At 44.6% G+C, this 24,228-nt stretch overlaps 1 protein-coding gene across 3 annotated transcripts in view; it reads left to right on the top strand.

The window, feature by feature from the left end:
* Positions 1-24,228, top strand: part of LOC130115435 (regulator of G-protein signaling 3-like) — a 458,149-nt gene that overhangs the window by 159,955 nt on the left and 273,966 nt on the right. For all 3 annotated transcript variants that reach the window (XM_056283094.1, XM_056283101.1, XM_056283108.1), the window contains exon 2: positions 8,192-8,273. In XM_056283094.1, the coding sequence (XP_056139069.1) occupies positions 8,192-8,273 (82 nt within the window). The remainder of the gene's footprint in view (positions 1-8,191; positions 8,274-24,228) is intronic.

Genomic DNA, 24,228 nt, shown 5'->3' with positions numbered 1-24,228 from the left:
CACAACACCCAGCAACATACAATATAACACTCTGTAAGACACAAACACCCAGTAACACACAACCTAACACACAAGACAACACAATACCCTGTAACACACAACCTAACACACAAGACAACACAACACCCGGTAACACACAACCTAACACACAAGACAACACAACACCAGGTAACACACAACCTAACACCCTGTAACACACAACCTAACACACAAGACAACACAACACCCGGTAACACACAAGACAACACAACACCAGGTAACACACAACCTAACACCCAGTAACACACAACCTAACACACAAGACAACACAACACCCTGTAACACACAACCTAACACACAAGACAACACAACACCCGGTAACACACAACCTAACACACAAGACAACACAACACCAGGTAACACACAACCTAACACCCAGTAACACACAAGCTAACACACAAGACAAAAAAACACCCGGCAACATACAAAACAACACTCTTTAACTCATAACACGCTGTAACACACAAGACAACACAACACCCAGAAACATACAATATAACACATAAGACAACACAACACCCAGCAACATACAATATAACACTCTGTAAGACACAACACCCTGTAACACACAACCTAACACATAAGACAACACAACACCCAGCAACATACAATATAACACCCTGTACGACACAACACCCTGTAACACACAACCTAACACACAAGACAACACAACACCCAGTAACACACAACCTAACACCCAGAAACATACAATATAACACACAAGACAACACAACACCCAGCAACATACAATATAACACTCTGTAAGACACAAACACCCAGTAACACACAACCTAACACACAAGACAACACAATACCCTGTAACACACAACCTAACACACAAGACAACACAACACCCGGTAACACACAACCTAACACACAAGACAACACAACACCAGGTAACACACAACCTAACACCCAGTAACACACAACCTAACACACAAGACAACACAACACCCAGCAACATACAAAATAACACTCTGTAACTCACAACACCCTGTAACACACAAGACAACACAACACCCAGAAACATACAATATAACACACAAGACAACACAACACCCAGCAACATACAATAGAACACCCTGTACGACACAACACCCTCTAACACACAACCTAACACACAAGACAACACAACACCCAGTAACACACAACCTAACACCCAGAAACATACAATATAACACACAAGACAACACAACACCCAGCAACATACAATATAACACTCTGTAAGACACAAACACCCAGTAACACACAACCTAACACACAAGACAACACAATACCCTGTAACACACAACCTAACACACAAGACAACACAACACCCGGTAACACACAACCTAACACACAAGACAACACAACACCAGGTAACACACAACCTAACACCCTGTAACACACAACCTAACACACAAGACAACACAACACCCGGTAACACACAAGACAACACAACACCAGGTAACACACAACCTAACACCCAGTAACACACAACCTAACACACAAGACAACACAACACCCAGCAACATACAAAATAACACTCTGTAACTCACAACACCCTGTAACACACAAGACAACACAACACCCAGAAACATACAATATAACACACAAGACAACACAACACCCAGCAACATACAATAGAACACTCTGTAAGACACAACACCCTGTAACACACAACCTAACACACAAGACAACACAACACCCTGTAACACACAACCTAAAAAACAAGACAACACAACAGCCAGCAACATACAATATAACACTCTGTACGACACAACACCCTGTAACCCACAACCTAACACACAAGACAACACAACACCCAGTAACACACAAGTCAACACAACACCCAGTAACACACAACCTATCACCCAGTAACACACAATCTAACACACAAGACAACACAACATCCAGCAACATACAATATAACACTCTGTAAGACACAACACCCTGTAACACACATGACAACACAACACCCTGTAACACACAACCTAACACACAACACAACAACAATTAAAACAAAATGTACACCCAGTAACACACAACCTAACACCCAGTAACACACAACCTAAGACACAAGACAACATAACACCCTGTAACATACAACCTATGACACTTGACAACACAACACCTGGTAACACACAACCTAACACACAAGACAACACAACACCCAGTAACACACAACCTAACACCCAGTAACACACAACCTAACCCACAAGACAACACAACACCCAGCAACATACAATATAACACTCTGTAAGACACAACACCCTGTAACACACAAGACAACACAACACCCTGTAACATACAATATAACACTCTGTACGACACAACACCCTGTAACCCACAACCTAACACACAAGACAACACAACACCCAGTAACACACAAGTCAACACAACACCCAGTAACACACAACCTAACACCCAGTAACACACAACCTAACACACAAGACAACACAACACCCAGCAACCTACAAAATAACACTCTGTAACTCACAACACCCTGTAACACACAAGACAACGCAACACCCAGAAACATACAATATAACACACAAAACAACACAACACCCAGCAACATACTACAATATAACACTCTGTAAGACACAACACCCTGTAACACACAACCTAACACACAAGACAACACAACACCCAGCAACATACAATATAACACTCTGTACGACACAACACCCTGTAACACACAACCTAACACACAAGACAACACAACACCCAGTAACACACAACCTAACACCCAGAAACATACAATATAACACACAAGACAACACAACACCCAGCAACATACAATATAACACTCTGTAAGACACAACACCCAGTAACACACAACCTAACACACAAGACAACACAATACCCTGTAACACACAACCTAACACACAAGACAACACAACACCCGGTAACACACAACCTAACACACAAGACAACACAACACCAGGTAACACACAACCTAACACCCAGTAACACACAACCTAACACACAAGACAAAACAACACCCGGCAGCATACAAAATGACACTCTTTAACTCATAACACCCTGTAACACACAAGACAACACAACACCCAGAAACATACAATATAACACATAAGACAACACAACACCCAGCAACATACAATATAACACTCTGTAAGACGCAACACCCTGTAACACACAAGACAACACAACACCCTGTAACATACAATATAACACTCTGTACGACACAACACCCTGTAACCCACAACCTAACACACAAGACAACACAACACCCAGTAACACACAAGTCAACACAACACCCAGTAACACACAACCTAACACCCAGTAACACACAACCTAACACACAAGACAACACAACACCCAGCAAACTTCAAAATAACACTCTGTATCTCACAACACCCTGTAACACACAAGACAACGCAACACCCAGAAACATACAATATAACACACAAGACAACACAACACCCAGCAACATACTACAATATAACACTCTGTAAGACACAACACCCTGTAACACACAACCTAACACACAAGACAACACAACACCCAGCAACATACAATATAACACGCTGTACGACACAACACCCTGTAACACAAAACCTAACACACAAGACAACACAACACCCAGTAACACACAACCTAACACCCAGAAACATACAATATAACACACAAGACAACACAACACCCAGCAACATACAATATAACACTCTGTAAGACACAAACACCCAGTAACACACAACCTAACACACAAGACAACACAATACCCTGTAACACACAACCTAACACACAAGACAACACAACACCCGGTAACACACAACCTAACACACAAGACAACACAACACCAGGTAACACACAACCTAACACCCTGTAACACACAACCTAACACACAAGACAACACAACACCCGGTAACATACAACCTAAGACACAAGACAACACATCACCTGGTAACACACAACCTAACACACAAGACAACACAACACCCGGTAACATACAACCTAAAACACAAGACAACACATCACCTGGTAACACACAACCTAACACACAAGACAACACAACACCCAGTAACACACAACCTAACACACAAGACAACACAACACCCAGCAACATACAATATAACACTCCGTAAGACACAACACCCTGTAACACACAAGACAACACAACACCCAGTAACACACAACCTAACACCCAGTAACACACAACCTAAGACACAAGACAACACAACACCCTGTAACACACAACCTAACACACAAGACAACACAACACCCGGTAACACACAAGACAACACAACACCAGGTAACACACAACCTAACACCCAGTAACACACAACCTAACACACAAGACAACACAACACCCAGCAACATACAAAATAACACTCTGTAACTCACAACACCCTGTAACACACAAGGCAACACAACACCCAGAAACATACAATATAACACACAAGACAACACAACACCCAGCAACATACTACAATATAACATTCTGTAAGACACAACACCCTGTAACACACAACCTAACACACAAGACAACACAACACCCTGTAACACACAACCTAAAAAACAAGACAACACAACACCCAGCAACATACAATATAACACTCTGTAAGACACAACACCCTGTAACACACATGACAACACAACACCCTGTAACACACAACCTAACACACAGCACAACAACAATTAAAACAAAATATACACCCAGTAACACACAACCTAACACCCAGTAACAAACAACCTAAGACACAAGACAACATAACACCCTGTAACATACAACCTAAGACACAAGACAACACAACACCTGGTAACACACAACCTAACACACAAGACAACACAACACCCAGTAACACACAACCTAACACCCAGTAACACACAACCTAACCCACAAGACAACACAACACCCAGCAACATACAATATAACACTCTGTAAGACACAACACCCTGTAACACACAAGACAACACAACACCCTGTAACATACAATATAACACTCTGTACGACACAACACCCTGTAACCCACAACCTAACACACAAGACAACACAACACCCAGTAACACACAAGTCAACACGACACCCAGTAACACACAACCTAACACCCAGTAACACACAACCTAACACACAAGACAACACAACACCCAGTAACACATAACCTAACACCCTGTAAGACACAACCTAACACACAAGACAACACAACACCCAGTAACACACTACCTAACACACAAGACAACACAACACCCAGTAGCACACAACACCGAGTGAAACACAAAATAACAGCCAGTAACACACAACACCTAGTAATACACAACATAACACCCAGTATTACACAACACCCAGTAACACACAACACCGAGTGAAACACAGTCCAACACCTAGTAACACACAAAATAACCGCCAGTAACACACAACACAACACCTAGTAACACACAACATAGCACCCAGTATTACACAACACACAATAACCCACAACACAACAACCAGTAACGCACAACAACACCCAGTAACACACAACACCGAGTAAAACATAGTCCAACACCCAGTGACACACTACAAACACACAACACAACACCCAGTAACACAGTCCAACACCCAGGAACACACAATACCTAGTAACACAGAAAATAACAGCCAGTAACACACAACACGACACCTAGTAACACACAATGTAACACCCAGTATTACACAACACCCAGTAACGCACAACACCTAGTAACACACAAAATAACAGCCAGTAAAACACAACACAACACCTAGTAACACACAAAATAACAGCCAGTAAAACACAACACAACACCTAGTAACACACAACATACCACCCAGTATTACACAACACCCAGTAACACACAGCACAACACCTAGTAACACACAACATAACACCCAGTATTACACAACACCCAGTAACACACAACACAACATCTAGTAACACACAACATAGCACCCAGTATTAAAAAACACACAACATAACACCCAGTAACACACAACATAACACCCAGTATTACACAACACACAACATAACACCCAGTAACACACAACACAGTATCCAGTATTACAGAACACACAACATAACACCCAGTAACACACAACACAGCACCCAGTATTACACAACACACAACACAACACCCAGTAACACACAACACAGCACCCAGTATTACACAACACACAACACAACACCCAGTCAGACCGTCTCTTGTTGGAGAAGATGAGCACATGTTTGACACTGTCATGTCCACCTCCTCCCACACCCTCCCCCTCTACCCACTGTCATGTCCACCTCCTCCCACACCCTCCCCCTCTACCCACTGTCATGTCCACCTCCTCCCACACACCCTCCCCCTCTACCCACTGTCATGTCCACCTCCTCCCACACACCCTCCCCCTCTACCCACTGTCATGTCCACCTCCTCCCACAAACCCTCCCCCTCTACACACTGTCATGTCCACCTCCTCCCACACCCTCCCCCTCTACACACTGTCATGTCCACCTCCTCCCACACACCCTCCCCCTCTACACACTGTCATGTCCACCTCCTCCCACACACCCTCCCCCTCTACACACTGTCATGTCCACCTCCTCCCACACCCTCCCCCTCTACACACTGTCATGTCCACCTCCTCCCACACCCTCCCCCTCTACACACTGTCATGTCCACCTCCTCCCACACCCTCCCCCTCTACACACTGTCCTGTCGACAGAGGACTGCTCCCTATGTGTGCGTGTGTGCATGTGTTCAGTATTGTGTTGTCACTCAAATAGTTTCTTCTCACAGATTCCTGTTGAGTTTAATCTCTAGCCTTTGTCTCCAGAATGTCACCTGTCTCACACCCTGTCTGTTAAAACCCATCTCACACCCTGTCTGGTTAACCCATCTCACATCCTGTTGTCTTAAACCTGTCTCACACCCTGTCTGGTTAACCCGGTCTCACACCCTGTCTAGTTAAACTCATCTCACATCCGGTTGTCTTAAGTCCGTCTCACACCCTGTCTGTTTAAACCTGTCTCACACCCTGTCTGTTTATACCTGTCTCACACCCTGTCTGTTTAAACCCGTCTCACACCCTGTCTGTTTAATCCCGTCTCACACCCTGTCTGTTTAAACCCATCTCACACCCTGTCTGTTTAACCCCGTCTCACACCCTGTCTGCTTTAACCTGTCTCATACCCTGTCTGTTTAATCCCGTCTCACACCCTGTCTGTTTAAACCCATCTCACACCCTGTCTGTTTAACCCCGTCTCACAGCCTGTCCTCTTAAACCTGTCTCACACCCTGTTTGTTTATATCTGTCTCACACCCTGTCTGTTTAAATCTGTCTCACACCCTGTCTGTTTAAACCTGTCTCACACCCTGTCGGTTTATACCTGTCTCACACCCTGTCTGTTTAAACCTGTCTCACACCCTGTCTGTTTAAACCCGTCTCACAGCCTGTCCTCTTAAAACTGTCTCACACCCTGTTTGTTTAAACCTGTCTCACACCCTGTCTGTTTAAATCTGTCTCACACCCTCTCTGTTTAAACCCATCTCACACGTCTTCTCAAACCTGTCTCACATGTTTGTTTAAACCCGTCTTACACCCTGTCTGTTTAAACCTGTTTCTCATCCGTCTCATACCCTCTTTTTAAACCCGTCTCACACTCTGTCTTCTCAAACCTGTCTCACATGTCTGTTTAAACCCATCCCACACCCTGTCTGTTTAAACCGATCTCACACCCTGTCTTCTCAAACCTGTCTCACACCCTGTCTGTTTAAACCCGTCTCACACCCTGTCTGTTTAAACCCATCTCACAGCTTGTCTTCTCAAACCTGTCTCACATGTCTGTTTAAACCCGTCTCACACCATGTCTGTTTAAACCCGTCTAACACGTTGTGTTCATGGGAAACTGTCTCACTGCTCTATACAGGTGGTATTGGTATTATGGTATTGGGATCAGTAGTGTGGACCAACAGACAGACAGGCTGTGGTCAGTCCAGAGTTTAGCGCAGTATTATTTGTTGTTATACATGGAGTCAGTCAGGTTTTCATGTTGGCCCTGTAGTTGGTCCAGTGACCCGCAGTGTTAAACTGGTTGTATTGGGCGGCCCCAGTGAGAATGACTGGAACTGAATGAACATGAAGGAGAATGGAGCTTAGTTAAACCTCCCTGGATGAAATCTTCAAGTTTTCTCTATTTCAATTAATTTATCTCATTTGATTTTCCAGGTGAGAATCGTTCGAGGTAAAGATGGTTTTGGATTCACCATCTGTTCAGAATGTCCCGTCAGAGTCCAGTCTGTGGAACCTGGTAAGACCTCTCTATCAGCCAAACAGGGTTTCCAACCTATGTGGCTATTTTTCAGGTTGAGCAGAATTTAGTGTAAAATGCTACCGTAAATGCCAAAACGCTTCAGACACCGTAATATTGAATAGAATCTTTGCAGGGGCTGATCATCTTGTGTTCACTGTGCCCTCCTGAAAGGATCTGCCACAGAAACGCAGTTATTATATTCATAAACTATATTCAAATCAGATCAAACTGGTTTTATACCAGGCAGGCAGTCATTCTATAACATGCTACTACTACTACTACTACTACTACTACTTTCGGCTGCTCCCGTTAGGGGTCGCCACAGCGGATCATCCGTTTCCATTTCTTCCTGTCTTCTGCGTCTTCCTCTGTACACCAGCCACCTGCATGTCTTCCCTCACCACATCCATAAACCTCCTCTTTGGCCTTCCTCTTCTCCTCTTCCCTGGCAGCTCCATATTCAGCATCCTTCTCCCAATATACTCAGCATCTCTCCTCCACACATGTCCAAGCCATCTCAATCTTGCCTCTCTTGCTTTGTCTCCAAACCGTCCAACCTGAGCGGTCCCTCTAATATAATCGTTCCTAATCCTGTCCTTCTTCGTTACTCCCAGTGAAAATCTTAGCATCTTCAACTCTGCCACCTCCAGCTCCGCCTCCTGTCTTTTCGTCAGTGCCACTGTCTCCAAACCATATAACATAGCTGGTCTCACAACCATCTTGTAAACTTTCCCTTTAACTCTTGCTGATACCCTTCTGTCGCAAATCACTCCTGACACACTTCTCCACCCACTCCAACCTGCCTGCGCTCTCTTTTTCACCTCTCTACTGCACTCCCCGTTACTTTGGACAGTTGACCCCAAGTATTTAAACTCAAATGCCTTTGTCACCTCCACTCCTTGCATCCTGACCATTCCACTGTCCTCTCTCTCATTCACGCATAAGTATTCCGTCTTGCTCCTACTGACTTTCATTCCTCTTCTCTCCAGTGCATACCTCCACCTCTCAAGGCTCTCCTCAACCTGCACCCTACTCTCGCTACAGATCACAATGTCATCCGCGAACATCATCGTCCATGGAGACTCCTGCCTGATCTTGTCCGACAACCTGTCCATCACCATTGCAAACAAGAAAGGGCTCAGAGCCGATCCTTGATGTAATCCCACCTTCACCTTGAACCCATCTGTCTTTCCAACCGCACACCTCACCATTCTCACACTTCCCTCATACGTATCCTGCACCACTCCTACATACTTCTCTGCAACTCCTGACTTCCTCATACAATACCACACCTCCTCTCTCGGCACTCTGTCATAAGCTTTCTCTAAATCTACAAAGACACAATGCAACTCTTTCTGGCCTTCTCTATACTTCTCAATCAACATTCTCAAAGCAAACATCACATCTGTGGTGCTCTTTCATGGCATGAAACCATACTGCTGCTCGCTGATCGTCACCTCTGCTCTTAACCTAGCTTCTATTACTCTTTCCCAAATCTTCATGCTGTGGCTGATCAGCTTTATACCTCTGTACTTGTTACAGTTCTGCACATCGCCCTTGTTCTTGAAAATCGGTACCAGTATGCTTCTTCTCCACTCCTCAGGCATCCTCTCACTTTCCAGGATTGTGTTAAACAATCTAGTTAGAAACTCCACTGCCATCTCTCCTAAACATCTCCATGCCTCTGCAGGTATGTCATCGGGACCAACTGCCTTCCCATTCTTCATCCTCTTCATAGCTGCCCTCACTTCCTCCTTGCTAATCCGCTGAACTTCCTGATTCACTATCCCTACATCATCCAACCTTCTCTCTCTCTCATTTTCTTCATTCATCAGCCCCTCAAAGTATTCCTTCCACCTTCTTAGCACACTCTCCTCGCTTGTCAGCACATTTCCATCTCTATCCTTGATCGCCCTAACTTGCTGCACATCCTTTGCAGCTTGGTCCCTCTGTCTAGCCAATCGGTACAAGTCCTTTTCTCCTTCCTTAGTGTCTAATCTGTCATACAACTCACCATACGCCTTTTCCTTTGCCTTTGCCACCTCTCTCTTTGCTTTATGCTGCATCTCCTTGTACTCCTGTCTACTTTATTCATCTCTCTTACTATCCCACTTCTTCTTTGCCAACCTTTTCCTCTGTATAATTTGCTGTACTTCCTCATTCCACCACCAAGTCTCCTTGTCTTCCTTCCTCTGTCCTGATGACACACCAAGTACCTTCCTAGCTGTCTCCCTCACTATTTCTGCAGTGGTTGTCCAGCCATCTGGCAACTCTTCACTACCATCCAGTGCCTGTCTTAACTCCTGCCTGAACTCCACACAACAGTCTTCCTTCTTCAACTTCCACCATTTGATCTTCGGCTGTGTCTTCACTCGCTTCCACTTCTTGGTCTCCAAAGTCATCCTACAGACCACCGTCCGATGCTGCCTAGCTACGTTCTCCCCTGTCACCACCTTGCAGTCTCCAATCCCTTTTAGATGGCGCCTTCTACATAAGATATAGTCCACCTGTGTGCACTTTCCTCCACTCTTGTACGTCACCCTGTGTTCCTCCCTCTTCTTGAAATATGTATTCACCACAGCCATTTCCATCCTTTTCGCAAAATCCACCACCATCTGTCCTTCCACATTTCTCTTCTTGACTCCATACCTTCCCATCACCTCCTCATCACCTCTGTTCCCTTCACCAACATGTCCATTGAAGTCCGCTCCAATCACCACTCTCTCCTCCTTGGGTACCCTCTCCACCATGTCGTCCAACTCACTCCAGAATTCTTCTTTTTCATCCATCTCACACCCAACTTGCGGGGCATATGCGCTGATAACATTCAGCAATAAACCTTCAATTTCCAGCTTCATACTCATCACTCTGTCTGACACTCTCTTCACCTCCAGCACGCTCTTGACATACTCTTCCTTCAGAATTACCCCTACCCCATTACTCCTCCTATTCACACCATGGTAGAAGAGTTTGAACCCACCTCCGATACTCCTGGCCTTACTCCCCTTCCACCTGGTCTCTTGCACACACAGTATGCCTACCTTTCTTCTTTCCATCATGTCAGCCAGCTCTCTCCCTTTACCAGTCATAGTGCCAACATTCAAAGTTCCAACTCTCACCTCCACATGCCTACCCTTCCTCCTCTCTAGCTGCCTCTGGACATGCTTTCCCCCTCTCCTTCTCCTTCGCCCAACAGTAGCATAGTTTCCACCGACACCTGGCTGGTTAACAGTACCGGTGGCGGTCGTTGGTAACCCGGGCCTCGACCGATCCGGTATGTAAGTCTTATTTATGATCCGCATATTTGATTTGGCAAAGATTTTACGCCGGATGCCCTTCCTGACGCAACCCTCCCCATTTGTCCGGGCTTGGGACCGGCACTAAGGATGCACTGGCTTGTGCATCCTCAGTGGCTGGGTTTCATTCTATAACATGCGCCGCCTATTTAATGTACTGTACACACCACATTCTGCAGAACAGACAGAAGTAGTGATTTCTTTAGACGCTGAGAAGGCATTTGACCGCATCGAATGGCAATATCTAGTCGCTGTTCTAGAAAGGTTTGGCTTTGGTTCCTCATTCCTAGCATGGGTTAAAATATTATATTGCTCACCGACAGCCGCAGTGCGGAAGAATAATATTATTTCTGATTATTTTTTGCTCCATAGGGGCTATAGACAGGGCAGCAGCCTCTCTCCTTACCTGTTCAATTTGGCAATTGAGCCACTCGCTATAGCTCTTAGGGCAGAGGATGGCATTAAAGGTATCTCACGAGGTGGTAAATCGCATAAGGTATCTCTTTATGCAGATGACCTGTTGTTACATATACTTAACACAAAAAGTAAGGAAATTTATGTTTGGTATATTATTTCTTTGTTGTAACAATGCTTCTTGGAAATAAATCTTATACCGTTGGAAAGCCTGTTTATTTCCCTTTTAATTGGCGCCACATTTGTAAGGAACATGCATTTGTGGGATGAGCAGCAGAGCTGAGTATGTGGGTTGCGCCCATGAAAATTTTGCCAAATCTTCTCTGCCAATGCCAAACAGCTTATTTTGCTGTTGCTATTGACTCTTGTTTTGAGTTTCTAGTACCCCAGGTGCAGACAATCAGATGCCTGATATAAGATTTATTGCCAAGAAGCATTGTTACAACAAAGAAATAATCTACCAAACACACATTTCCTTACTTTTTGTGCTAAGTTTATATCCAACCCAATAGAATCTATACCAAGACTATTACTTACCCTGGATAACTTTGGTCGCCTGTCAGGGTCAACGCCACAAATTTCATTAGCTGGCCGCATTAATATAGTTAAAATGACAGTCTTACCCAGATTTCTCTATCTTTTTCAAATGATTCCCATATTCATACCTAAGACAACTTTTCAACAATTAGATAGATTAATTTCATCATTCATCTGGAACAATTCAAACCCCAGGATGAAGAAAATATACTTGGAGGTCCCTAAGGAGACAGGGGGATTAGGCTTGCCTAACTTTATTTGTTACTACTGGGCTGCGAACATCGTAAACCTTTTACATTGGGCATTTACATATAAGAATCAACAGGGTACAGATTGGGTTCACATGGAACTCTTATCCAATCCTTTACCGATATTCACCTCTCCACTACCACATAATGCTAACATACAAATAACAAATCCGGTGGTTAAAGCTTCACTTAGGATATGGCTCCAGTTTAGGAGGCATTTTGGATTAAAGCATGCTAGCGGTCTTTTCCCCGTTGCAAATAATCAATTCTGTGTTACATAACACATTTCAACATTGGCATAGAAATGGACTGGTGTTTTTCTGTGATCTATTTAAAGATGGAACATTCACCTCATTTGAAACACTTACCAAAGACCATAACATACCCAGATCCCATTTTTTTAGATACCTTCAAATCCGTAGTTTTGGCAAGAAAGTGTTTCCCTCATTTCTGTATCTGCTACCCAGGAGCCAATTAGATGTTATTCTAGAGATGGATCCCTTTGGGAAAAAACGAGTCTCTATAATTTACACACTGATACAGGGATTGAAACAGATATCCTGGGACAAAACAAGCACTGCATGGGAGAGAGATTTGGGTGTAGAGCTTTCTGAAGAGGCATGGCGGGACAGCTTAACTTGTATACACACCTCCTCATTGTGTATACGACATGGGTTAATTCAGTTTAAGGTGCTTCACCGTCTTCACTACTCGGGGGACAAGATTGCCAGAATCTTTCCCACCACAGACCCTGGCGGTCCGAGGTGCAGCCATAGTCCAGCCTCGGTGGGACACATGTTCTGGGCATGCCCCTCCCTCAACAGTTATTGGGGACAGATATTTAATGTATTCTCACATATCTGTAAACAGACCATAAACCCTGATTTTCACACAGCCATCTTTGGCATACCGCCCCCTAACTGTAAGGTCACAACTTTGCAGGCAAGTGCTCTAGCATTTGCCTCATTATTAGCACGCAGACTTATCCTATTTAACTGGAAGTGGAATAAAGCGCCATCATTTTTGCAGTGGTTGAGGGAGGTGCTGTCCTTTCTACCTTTAGAAAAGCTCCGATATAAAATATGTAAAACCCACAAAAACTTGACTTTGACCTGGAGTCCTTTCATAGACTTTATTGAAGGTTTCCCCTTTTATTGAATGTACTTTTTATTTACCTGGTTGTAACGACAATACTTATAGATATATGTTTACAACTTTATATCGTCTTCAAAAATATGGCTATTATGTGGAATTGGAATAAGAAATCCCTGCATAGTCCTTTTTTTTCTCTTGAGCCTTGGGGGGAGGGGGGCATTCCTACATGTTTATTTTGTTGTTGTTGTTGTTGTTGTGTCTTGTATAGCTGTTCCAAAAAACATGAAAATTGGAAAATAAAGTTAAAAAAAACAGGATATATTTCAATTTAAACACACTTCAAATTCAGCAATTTACACAACTATAGCACTGATACGATCGTACTCAAATCCTAATCTAACCATTATTGAGAAACAATCTAGACACATTGAATCCAAATGTAATAAAAAGTTAACAAAAACCTTTATTGATATTGGTGTCTCCATGTGTAAATAGTAGTAATGTATGATATGACTATGAGTAAACGTGTATTTACACATGTACAGTGAGTGTATGATTAAAATGTGGCCCAGTGTATTAACAAGACAAAGTGTAGGCCTATCAGTTGTAATAAGGTAACATAATTGCATTAAATAAATGCATATGAAATAAATACATTCATATTGTCTAGGCAGGGAGGAAATTCATCCAAAAAAAAAAGGAAGAGAGAGCAAGCGACAGACAAAGCAGCGACAGGTTAGTTTGTGCATCTGTAAATTGGTCGAACATTTCCAGTTATTTATGATAGTGTATCTGATAATACAGAACAGCCTCTAAAGCTAGTCAAGATACAGATGTATTTAAATGTCTGTTTGCTGGACATTGGGGCATAGTGTGTACGTTTCTGATTTTACTCTACTAATTTACAGCTTTGCAATATATTTGGCAATGGTAGTGATGCTGTTGGACTTTAATAGCAGTGTATAGTGTTTGGCAGGGTCATATTTAGAGTTCTGGTATTGGGCTGTTTTGGGGTATAACCAGACGCCTTGCCTAAATGATTGTGAAGGACATGGAACCTCTCTTTGTGGTCGAAGATGAGGGTTTTAGGAATTTTGTCAAGACACTTGAGCCGCGCTACAAGATTCCAAGTAGGAAAACTTTAATGGAAGGGAAAATACCAGAAATGTATGAAGAATGCCGATCAAAAGTTAAAAAAAATATCTGGATGGTGGAAACACTTGTACTCACAACAGACATGTGGATATCAAGAGCTGCAGAGGCTTATTTAACTGTCTCGTGCCATATCATTGATGAGAACTGGCAAATGCAAGACTATGTCCTGGAAACCCGTAGTTTTCCAGGACAACACAGCGCGCTGACAACATTTGTGCAGAATTAAAACGAATTACTGATGAATGGGGCATAACTGACAAAGTTCAGGCTGTAGTCACAGATAATAGAGCCACTATGGTTGATGCAGTGCGCAAAGCAGGTTGGGCGCATTATCCATGTTTTGCATACACTTTAGATTTAGTGGTAAAAGACTCCATTAAGGCTCGTCTTGATCTACTTAACATCCAGCAGAGATGCAGCGCTATAGTAGCTTTCTTTCACCATAAGAGCAGCAGAGAAGCTCAAAGAAATTCAGAAACAGTTGGAGTTTCCAGAACACCAATTGATAGTCAGCTGAAACAAGATGGAACTCTTTATCCCATCAAGACACTCTGTGAGCAGAAGGAAGCTGTTACAACAGCCCTCTGTCTTCTTGGAAAGAGCTCAAAGTGGCTAAGTGAGGAAGACTGGTCCATGATCAGTCTCTCCACTGATGCCCTGAGACCCCTTGAGGAAGTGACAAGAGAGATATCAAGTGACCTCAATTCTGACGATAAAATTATTCTGATAAACAGGTAACTTGAGACCGTGTGTCTATCAGGCATTTACACTAAACACCATCTAAATAGGCTAAACTCTATTCTTTTTTTTTAAATTTATTTCTGATTTTTCCCTTTTTTCTTCCAATTTAGTGGCCAATTGATCCCTATTTTAATTCAAACACCCACCCTCGTATTGCATGCGTTCGCCAACTGCATCTCTCCGGCCGGCAGTCTCGAAGGAAAGCGCCTCCCCACTTTCGTGACAAGGCGAATCCAAGCCGAACCACTGTTTTTCCGACACACACAGAGACGCATTCACATGACGAACACAAGCCGACTCCGCCCCCCTCCCGAAGACAGCGTTGCCAATGATTGCTGCTTCATCGAGTCCGGCCATAGTCGGATCTGACGAGACCGGGGCGCGAACCCCAGTCCCCAGTGGGCAACTGCATCGACACCAAGCCGATGCTTAGACCGCTACGCCACCGCGGACGCAGAGAACTCTATTCTGTTAATGATCTATTACATATTGACGGTGCAGCAGGGCAAGTAGTTCCCTATTTGGGATATATTGAAGTTGAACTATGGTTTCCTAAAGACATGTGTGGTACAGGATCCAAGTTTAATGTGTTGGTTCTTATCTGCCCAGACCGACCTTACAATAGTAACGTACCATTTTTGGTGGGGATGAATGTACTGAAAAATCTGGTGAGGGACTGTCAAGAAAAGAGTGGTGGCAAAGACTGGCATCAGTTACAAATACACCCAGAGTGGGCGGTGGCCTATTCAAGTTATCTTGCGAGGCAAAGCAGTTGTCAAGGTAATGCAAAATCAATGCAAGTCAGGCTTCAATCTCAATCACCTATTAGTATTGCCAGCAATGAAGTGAAAGAATTAAAGGGCATTTTTCACATTGCGGCCAATAAAAAGGGTTTCCAAGCATTGCTAACTGAACCTGAAATCTATTCCTGCCCTGGAGGCCTAGTGGTGTACAATCAACTATTACATGTGTCTCCCAGGTCCCACCAAAAAGTCAAACTTATGGTGCAGAATACACTAACTGACCACTTTATTAGGCACACCTGTCCAACTGCTCGTTAACGCAAATTTCTAATCAGCCAATCACATGGCAGCAACTCAATGCATTTAGGCATGTAGACATGGTCAAGACGATCTGCTGAAGTTCAAACCGAGCATCAGAATGGGGAAGAAAGGTGATTTAAGTGACTTTGAACGTGGCATGGTTGTTGGGGCCAGACGGGCTGGTCTGAGTATTTCAGAAACTGCTGATCTACTGGGATTTTCACACACAACCATCTCTAGGGTTTACAGAGAATGGTCCAAAAAAGAGAAAATATCCAGTGAGCGGCAGTTCTGTGGGCGAAAATGCCTTGTTGATGCCAGAGGTCAGAGGAGAATGGCCAGACTGGTTCGAGCTGATAGAAAGGCAACAGTGACTCAAATAACCACTCATTACAACCGAGGTATGCAGAAGAGCATCTCTGAATGCACAACACGTCGAACCTTGAGGCAGATGGGCTACAGCAGCAGAAGACCACACCGGGTGCCACCCCTGTCAGCTAAGAACAGGAAACTGAGGCTACAATTCGCACAGGCTCACCAAAATTGGACAACAGAAGATTGGAAAAACGTTGCCTGGTCTGATGAGTCTCGATTTCTGCTGCGACATTCGGATGGTAGGGTCAGAATTTGTCGTCAACAACATGAAAGCATGGATCCATCCTGCCTTGTATCAACGGTTCAGGCTGGTGGTGGTGGTGTAATGGTGTGGGGGATATTTTCTTGGCACACTTTGGGCCCCTTAGTACCAATTGAGCATCGTGTCAACGCCACAGCCTACTTGAGTACTGTTGCTGACCATGTCCATCCCTTTATGACCACAGTGTTCCCATCTTCTGATGGCTACTTCCAGCACGATACGCGCCATGTCATAAAGCTCGAATCATCTCAGACTGGTTTCTTGAACATGACAATGAGTTCGCTGTACTCAAATGGCCTCCACAGTCACCAGATCTCAATCAAATAGAGCACCTTTGGGATGTGGTGGACTGGGAGATTCGCATCATGGATGTGCAGCCGACAAATCTGCAGCAACTGCGTGATGCTATCATGTCAACTAGGACCAAACTCTCTGAGGAATGTTTCCAGTACCTTGTTGAATCTATGCCACGAAGGATTAAGGCAGTTCTGAAGGCAAAAGGGGGTCCAACCCGGTACTAGCAAGGTGTACCTAATAAAGTGGCCAGTGAGTGTATCTCAGGACATGACATTACCCTCCAACCAAAGTGCATTATAGCTGAACGCATGGAAGTAACTTGGGTGAGAGAGTTAGGCTGTGAGAATATAGCCCAAAGTAGACTTTCTCAAAAAAAAAATCCTGTCACCTCTATGCACATGAACACGACTGTAAAAGAAAAGGAATCAGAATCCGTGGATTTCAATACAGTGCTGGCAAACTCCCCAGTGCCGGAGGCCTTTAAAGAGCATATGGTATCCGGGCTTACCAGAGGGGCGAAGCCAGCATTCTCCTGTCATGACTTGGATGTTGGACACAAAATTGAACTCACTGATCACTCACCTTTCAAGAAAAGAACATGGTGTGTCTCACCAGCTGATTTTGAAGATCTCAGAAACCATCTTCATGAACTGTTGTCCACTGAGATAATTGAAGAGTCAAGTGACCCATTTGCCTCCGCTATAGTTTTGGTCCGTAAGAATAATCGGACACTTAGGATGGTAGTGGATTACAGGCGACTGAACAAAGTCACTAACAGAGACATGTACCCACTCCCTTGTATAGAGGAGACATTCTCACTGCTTTCTGGCTCGAAGTGGTTTTCTGTATTAGATCTTAAAAGCGGTTATTACCAAATCGAAGTGGATGAAGACGACAAACCCAAAACTGCTTTCACTACGCCATTTGGTAATTGGTAGTCTAGAATGATGCCTCAAGGCCTTACTAATTCACCAGCTACTTTCCAGCGCACTATGGAGAAGGTAATGGCTGAGATGAACCTTCAGGAGGTTATTACATTTCTCAATGATTTAATCGTCTTTTCAGATTCAAAAGAACAACACGAGGAACGCCTAATGAATATATTGCAGAGGATTTCAGAGTGTGGCTTAAAACTTTCCCCATCTAAGTGTAAACTTTTTCAAATGTCTGTCAATCATTTGGGGCACATCATCTCAGAGGAAGGCATACAACCTGATTCAGCGAAGGTGGAAGCAATCCTGAAGGAGCAGAGGTAATTTTTAGGGTTTTGCAGGTATTATCGAAGATTTGTTGAGCATTACTCTGCCATAGTTAAGCCAATTGAATGACCTACTGAAGATGGACCCAATCTCCCAGAAAGACAAGGGCAGAAAACGGTTGCCAGCTGGTCATCAACAGCTTGGGGGAAGATGGACAGCCTCGTGTCAAAAAGCCTTTGACGACAGAATTGTCAAACTTACCAGCGCCGCTGTTCTTGGCTTTGCCAACTGGCAACTCCCTTACATCTTACATACAGATGCTAGTGTGACCGGTCTAGGAGCAGCTCTGTATCAAGTTCAAGAGCGGAAGATGAGAGTGATGGCATATGCCAGTTGTGGCCTAAGCAGGAGTGAGAAAAACTACCCAGTACACAAGCTGGAATTTCTTGCCCTTAAGTGGGCCATCAGTCAGAAATTTCAAGACTATCTGTATGGAGTGAAATTTAAAGTTCTCACTGATAATAATCCATTAACATACGTTTTGACATCAGCAAAACTAGACGCCACTGGCCACCCCTGGCTTGCAGCCTTAGCAATGTTCGACTTTGATATCTTCTACAAGTCCGGTAAGAAAAATGTGGACGCTGATGTGTTGTCCCGCAGGCCTCAGGATGCCTTAAGTGATGACGAGGACACATTAGAAATGGACAATAAGATTGCCCTCCTCAAGAACCGTGTTCAACCCATTCAGGAGGATGATCAAGCTGTCTTCAGGCGGGAAGCCTTGGTGGCTGTGTGTCAAATACATCAGGTGATGGTGTTGAGGAATTTGACCAATCCTGAGTATGCCCAGCCAAGTCAGGAGGGGCACAGCGATTTAGTGGCTGCTGTAGAGATGCTTCTATGCAGTGAGGATGCCATACCAAGTAACTTTGAAGACCCGGAACCCTGGCCAGGGCAAGACACTCTCCCCAGCATGTCTATGGACGACTGGAAGCTTCTACAGGAAGAGGATGAGGACTTAAGACAGGTTGTTGCCTTACTCAGAGAAGACAGAAAACCAGTTAGTGGCACAGAAGGAGGAACCGCTGGAAGTACGTCTGCTGTTGAGGGAATGGCCCAAACTCACTTTAATAATAGGAGGAGTATTACACAGACAAGTTGGCAACCAGCAGGGAGGGCAATGCAATCAAGTTGATCATTCCTAAAAGTCACTGTGCCAGAGCCTTGGAGGGGGTTCATGATGAAACTGGCCACATGGGCTATGATCGGACTTTAAGTTTAGTTCGTGCTCGGTTTTATTGGCCTAAAATGTCATCAGATGTTGAGCATAAGTGTAAGACCTGTGAACGATTTGTCAGGAGAAAGGCCCGTGCAGAAAAGGCTGCTGAGTTAGTAAACGTCAAAGCGTTGAGCCGTTAGAACTTGTTTGCGTTATCTTACTATTGAACCAGACACTCGTGACACTAGGGACATTTTAGTTCTGACGGACCACTTTACGAAATATGCACAAGCATATCCCACAAGAGACCAGACTGCTAAAACTGTCGCCAGTGTATTGTGGGAGAACTTTATAAGCCACTATGGATTCCCAAAGAGAATCCATAGTGATAAAGGGGCAAACTTCGAGTCTTAGATCATAAAAGAGCTGTGCAAGATTACTGGGGTCAAGTCGAGGACAACTTCTTATCACCCAAGAGCAAACCCTGAGGAACATTTTAATAGAACTTTATTAGAAATGTTGGGGACTCTCAGTGATAAGAAGAAAGAATTGGCGGACATATGTCCATCCATTAGTACATGCCTATAATTGTTCAAGAAATGATGTGACTGGAGAATCGCTATTCTTTCTCATGTTTGGCAGGGAGCCCTGTCTACCAATTGACATATGTTTTGGAATCAGCTCGGCAGGACATAGTGAGAAGAAACACTCTCAGTTTGTGAGACTTGAAAAGAAAGCTGAAGTTTGCTATGACCTGGCATCACAAATGGCTGAGAAGCGCCAGCTGGTGAATAAGAGAAGGTGGGGTTGTAAGGTAATTGCCTCTCCCATCGAGGTTGGTGATAGGGTTTTAGTGCGCAACGTCAACATTCGTAAAAAGCACAAAATTGCGGACAAATGGGAGCCAACTGTTTATTTTTTTGGTGAAACGGTTGAGTGAAGACATACCAGTGTATGTTGTGAGACCAGAAATGGGTGAAGGACGCGAGCATACCTTACACAGAGACCTTCTGCTTCCTTGTGGATCCCTTCCAGTGTCTCCAGAGATAGAGAAGGAAGACAATGCTGTACTACGACATAGAACCCGGAACAGTGGACCAAATATGTAACGGGACATGGATGATTCCAGTGTAATGAGGGGGACAGGAACAATCCTGCATGATAGTACAGCATCTCTGAATCCAGATGCACCCGAATTTGTGGCTATGGAAAGTGGACCTTTGGATTACACAAGTGATCAAGTCATTGAGGATGACATGTTTTCAGAGGCAAATAAAAGAGATGCACATGGTGGATATGTTGATGAAGAAGAGACAGCTAATGCAACTGAGTCTCAAGAGCAAGAGACAATCCTGCCCCGCAGGTCAAATCGGGAGCACCGTCTTCCAAAAAAGACTGGAGGCTTATGACCTAAGAGGGAAATCAGACATACACCGTCAGTGTCTCATAGCCTCGGTGTCAAGTGCAGGTTAAGAGCAGCTTCTTAAAATAATGCAGGAACTGAGTTTTATGTTCCGGGAGCAGAACAAACTCCTCAGGCAACGTATAATGTGAGCTTTCAGTTAAGTATCTTATTAGTGGGTCGAGGACGACCTGTTTTAAGCAGGGGAGAATGTAACCCCATCATATTACAATAGTTCATTTACATTTCCGGGTACTTATGCCTAATTGGGTACTGTCACTTTAAGAGACCTTGATCCTACGTCAGGCTTGCTGGGCGGTACTCTTCTGCATTACGTTCTATGTGAGCTGGTAGATCACCAGTCGTTACCGTGACGACTGGCGACCTGCCAGCTCGCATCAGCAGAGACGAAGTCATTAAGTACTTTAAGGAGCGCAGTTTCAGTGATTTGGAGTGGGCGAAAACCAGACTGGAGGGGTTCAAGTAGGTTGTTGGAGTGTAGGTAGGTTTGGAGTTGTGTGGCGACAATGCATTCCAGGGTTTTAGAGAGGAAGGGGAGATTGTAAAGTACCCAGAAATGTAAATGAACTATTGTAATATGATAGGGGGTTACAAGGGAATTACCAGTCAGTGTCATTGCACGGTGGACTCGCACAGATAGACTCACAGGACTTTACCCAGTTTGGTCTTTACCCAATGTGGGCTGACACACAAGGGCTGATGCTTCTGCTGACGCTACAGCGCAGCCGTGTGTTAAATACCAGGAAGTACCACAGCTGAACCCTCCCGCATCTGATTGCCACAACAAAGGAAGCAATAGAGGGCGCGACCCGCGTCTGCTGACCCGGCTATTTAAGCTCAGAGAGTGAAACTAGCAAGTGCGCTGCCCAACAAAGCCTGATAACGGCCTAAACCAAAACTCAAAACCACACGTTTCTCCCAGAGGGAGCGCAAGTCTCTCTGCTGGACTCCAGTTATCTTGGAGCAGACCTTAACCATACTGGTTAGGCTGTTCCTGCCATTCACAGACAACCCATTAAACCAACAAATAGAGGGAAAACGTAAGACTTTCAATAAATGACTGGTAGAAGATACATGAGATAGTGTTACACACATTAAAGGATTCAGCTTCCGCAGTAAGCTGAATCCTTTATTGTCCATGCTTGACAATCGAATCTGTGTTCACATCGAACTTGAGTTGGGAGTCGAACATGGTTCCCAAGTACTTCCCCCTGCACCGATCCGGGGAGGGTTGCAGACTACCACATGTCTCCTCCCATACATGTGGTGTAAGTTATGTACAGTAGTTTGGATAATTGTATGCCCGCCTGGCCAGCAGGTAGAGCCATGGAGACACCAATATCATCACAGCTTCATCACAGCTTCGTCACAGCTCATCAAAGCTCATTACAGCTTCATCACAGCTTCATCACAGCTTCATCACAGCTCATTACAGCTTCATCACAGCTTCATCACAGCTCATTACAGCTTCATCACAGCTTCATCACAGCTTCATTACAGCTTCATCACAGCTTCATCACAGCTCATCACAGCTTCATCACAGCTTCATCACAGCTTCATTACAGCTTCATTACAGCTTCATCACAGCTTCATCACAGCTTCATCACAGCTCATTACAGCTTCATCACAGCTTCATTACAGCTCATTACAGCTTCATTACAGCTTCATCACAGCTTCATCACAGCTCATCACAGCGCAGTACTGCACGTGTACAGCACGTGTACAGCCAGTGTATGGTCCCACAGCCGTGGTCAGCATCTCGTCTTTCGGCACGCTGTTGTTCAGCAAGCTGTGTGTACAGCTAGCCGTGTATCAGTCAACCAAACGACCAGCTTATGTTAGCTCATGTACAGTTTGGAAACAACTAATGTTAGCTTGTGTACAGGAGGAAATACATTGTCAACGAACATTTGTGTCATCTCGTCATTTATGGGCTGCGTTCACAACGCCACTAAATCTCAACAATTGCGACAGATAGTAAATCTGTGTCAGTCCAAACGTTTGTAGTTCAAACGTTTACAGTTCGCCAGCCGCTTCTTTTCACCTGACAGTGAGGAGTTTCACCAGGGGGACGTAGCGCGTGGGAGGATCACGCTATTCCCCCAATTCCCCCTCCCCCCTGAACAGGCGCCCTGAGCGACCAGAGGAGGTGCTAGTGCAGCAACCAGGACACATACCCACATCCGGCTTCCCACCCGAAGATACAGCCAGTTGTGTCTGTAGGGACGGCCGACCAAGCCAGAGGTGACACGGGAACTCGACCGCGGCGATCCCCGTGTTGGTCGGCAATGGAATAGCCCGCTATGCCACCCGCACGCCCCTCTCCAAGTACTGTCTGACATTGTTCTGTAAGAAGTGGGGTTGTTGTAAAGCGTCTAGTGTGTTGTGGTGTAGTGTTGTGTGTCTGTCACGTGTCACTCAACCTTCACCGCTGGCTAGCAGAAATACTAACAGGAGAGCTGAGCACGTGAGTCTCTCCCTGCCAGTACATAGCCTCTCCAACAGCAAGCCCTATGTAGCGCCTCCTCGTGGCGACACAGGGTATCTGGGTACACCTTGGACCCTGGCTGAGCTACAAGGGACTCGGAGGAGGTCTGGCTCCTAGACGTGCGGTACGCAGGCCCACCGGTGTGTGGATATTCCCT

Source organism: Lampris incognitus, chromosome 1 (genome assembly GCF_029633865.1).
Source record: "Lampris incognitus isolate fLamInc1 chromosome 1, fLamInc1.hap2, whole genome shotgun sequence".
In the NCBI taxonomy this organism is placed as follows: Eukaryota; Metazoa; Chordata; class Actinopteri; order Lampriformes; family Lampridae; genus Lampris; species Lampris incognitus.
Note: the sequence above shows the minus strand (reverse complement) of the source record. Positions and strands in the feature narration are given on the sequence as shown.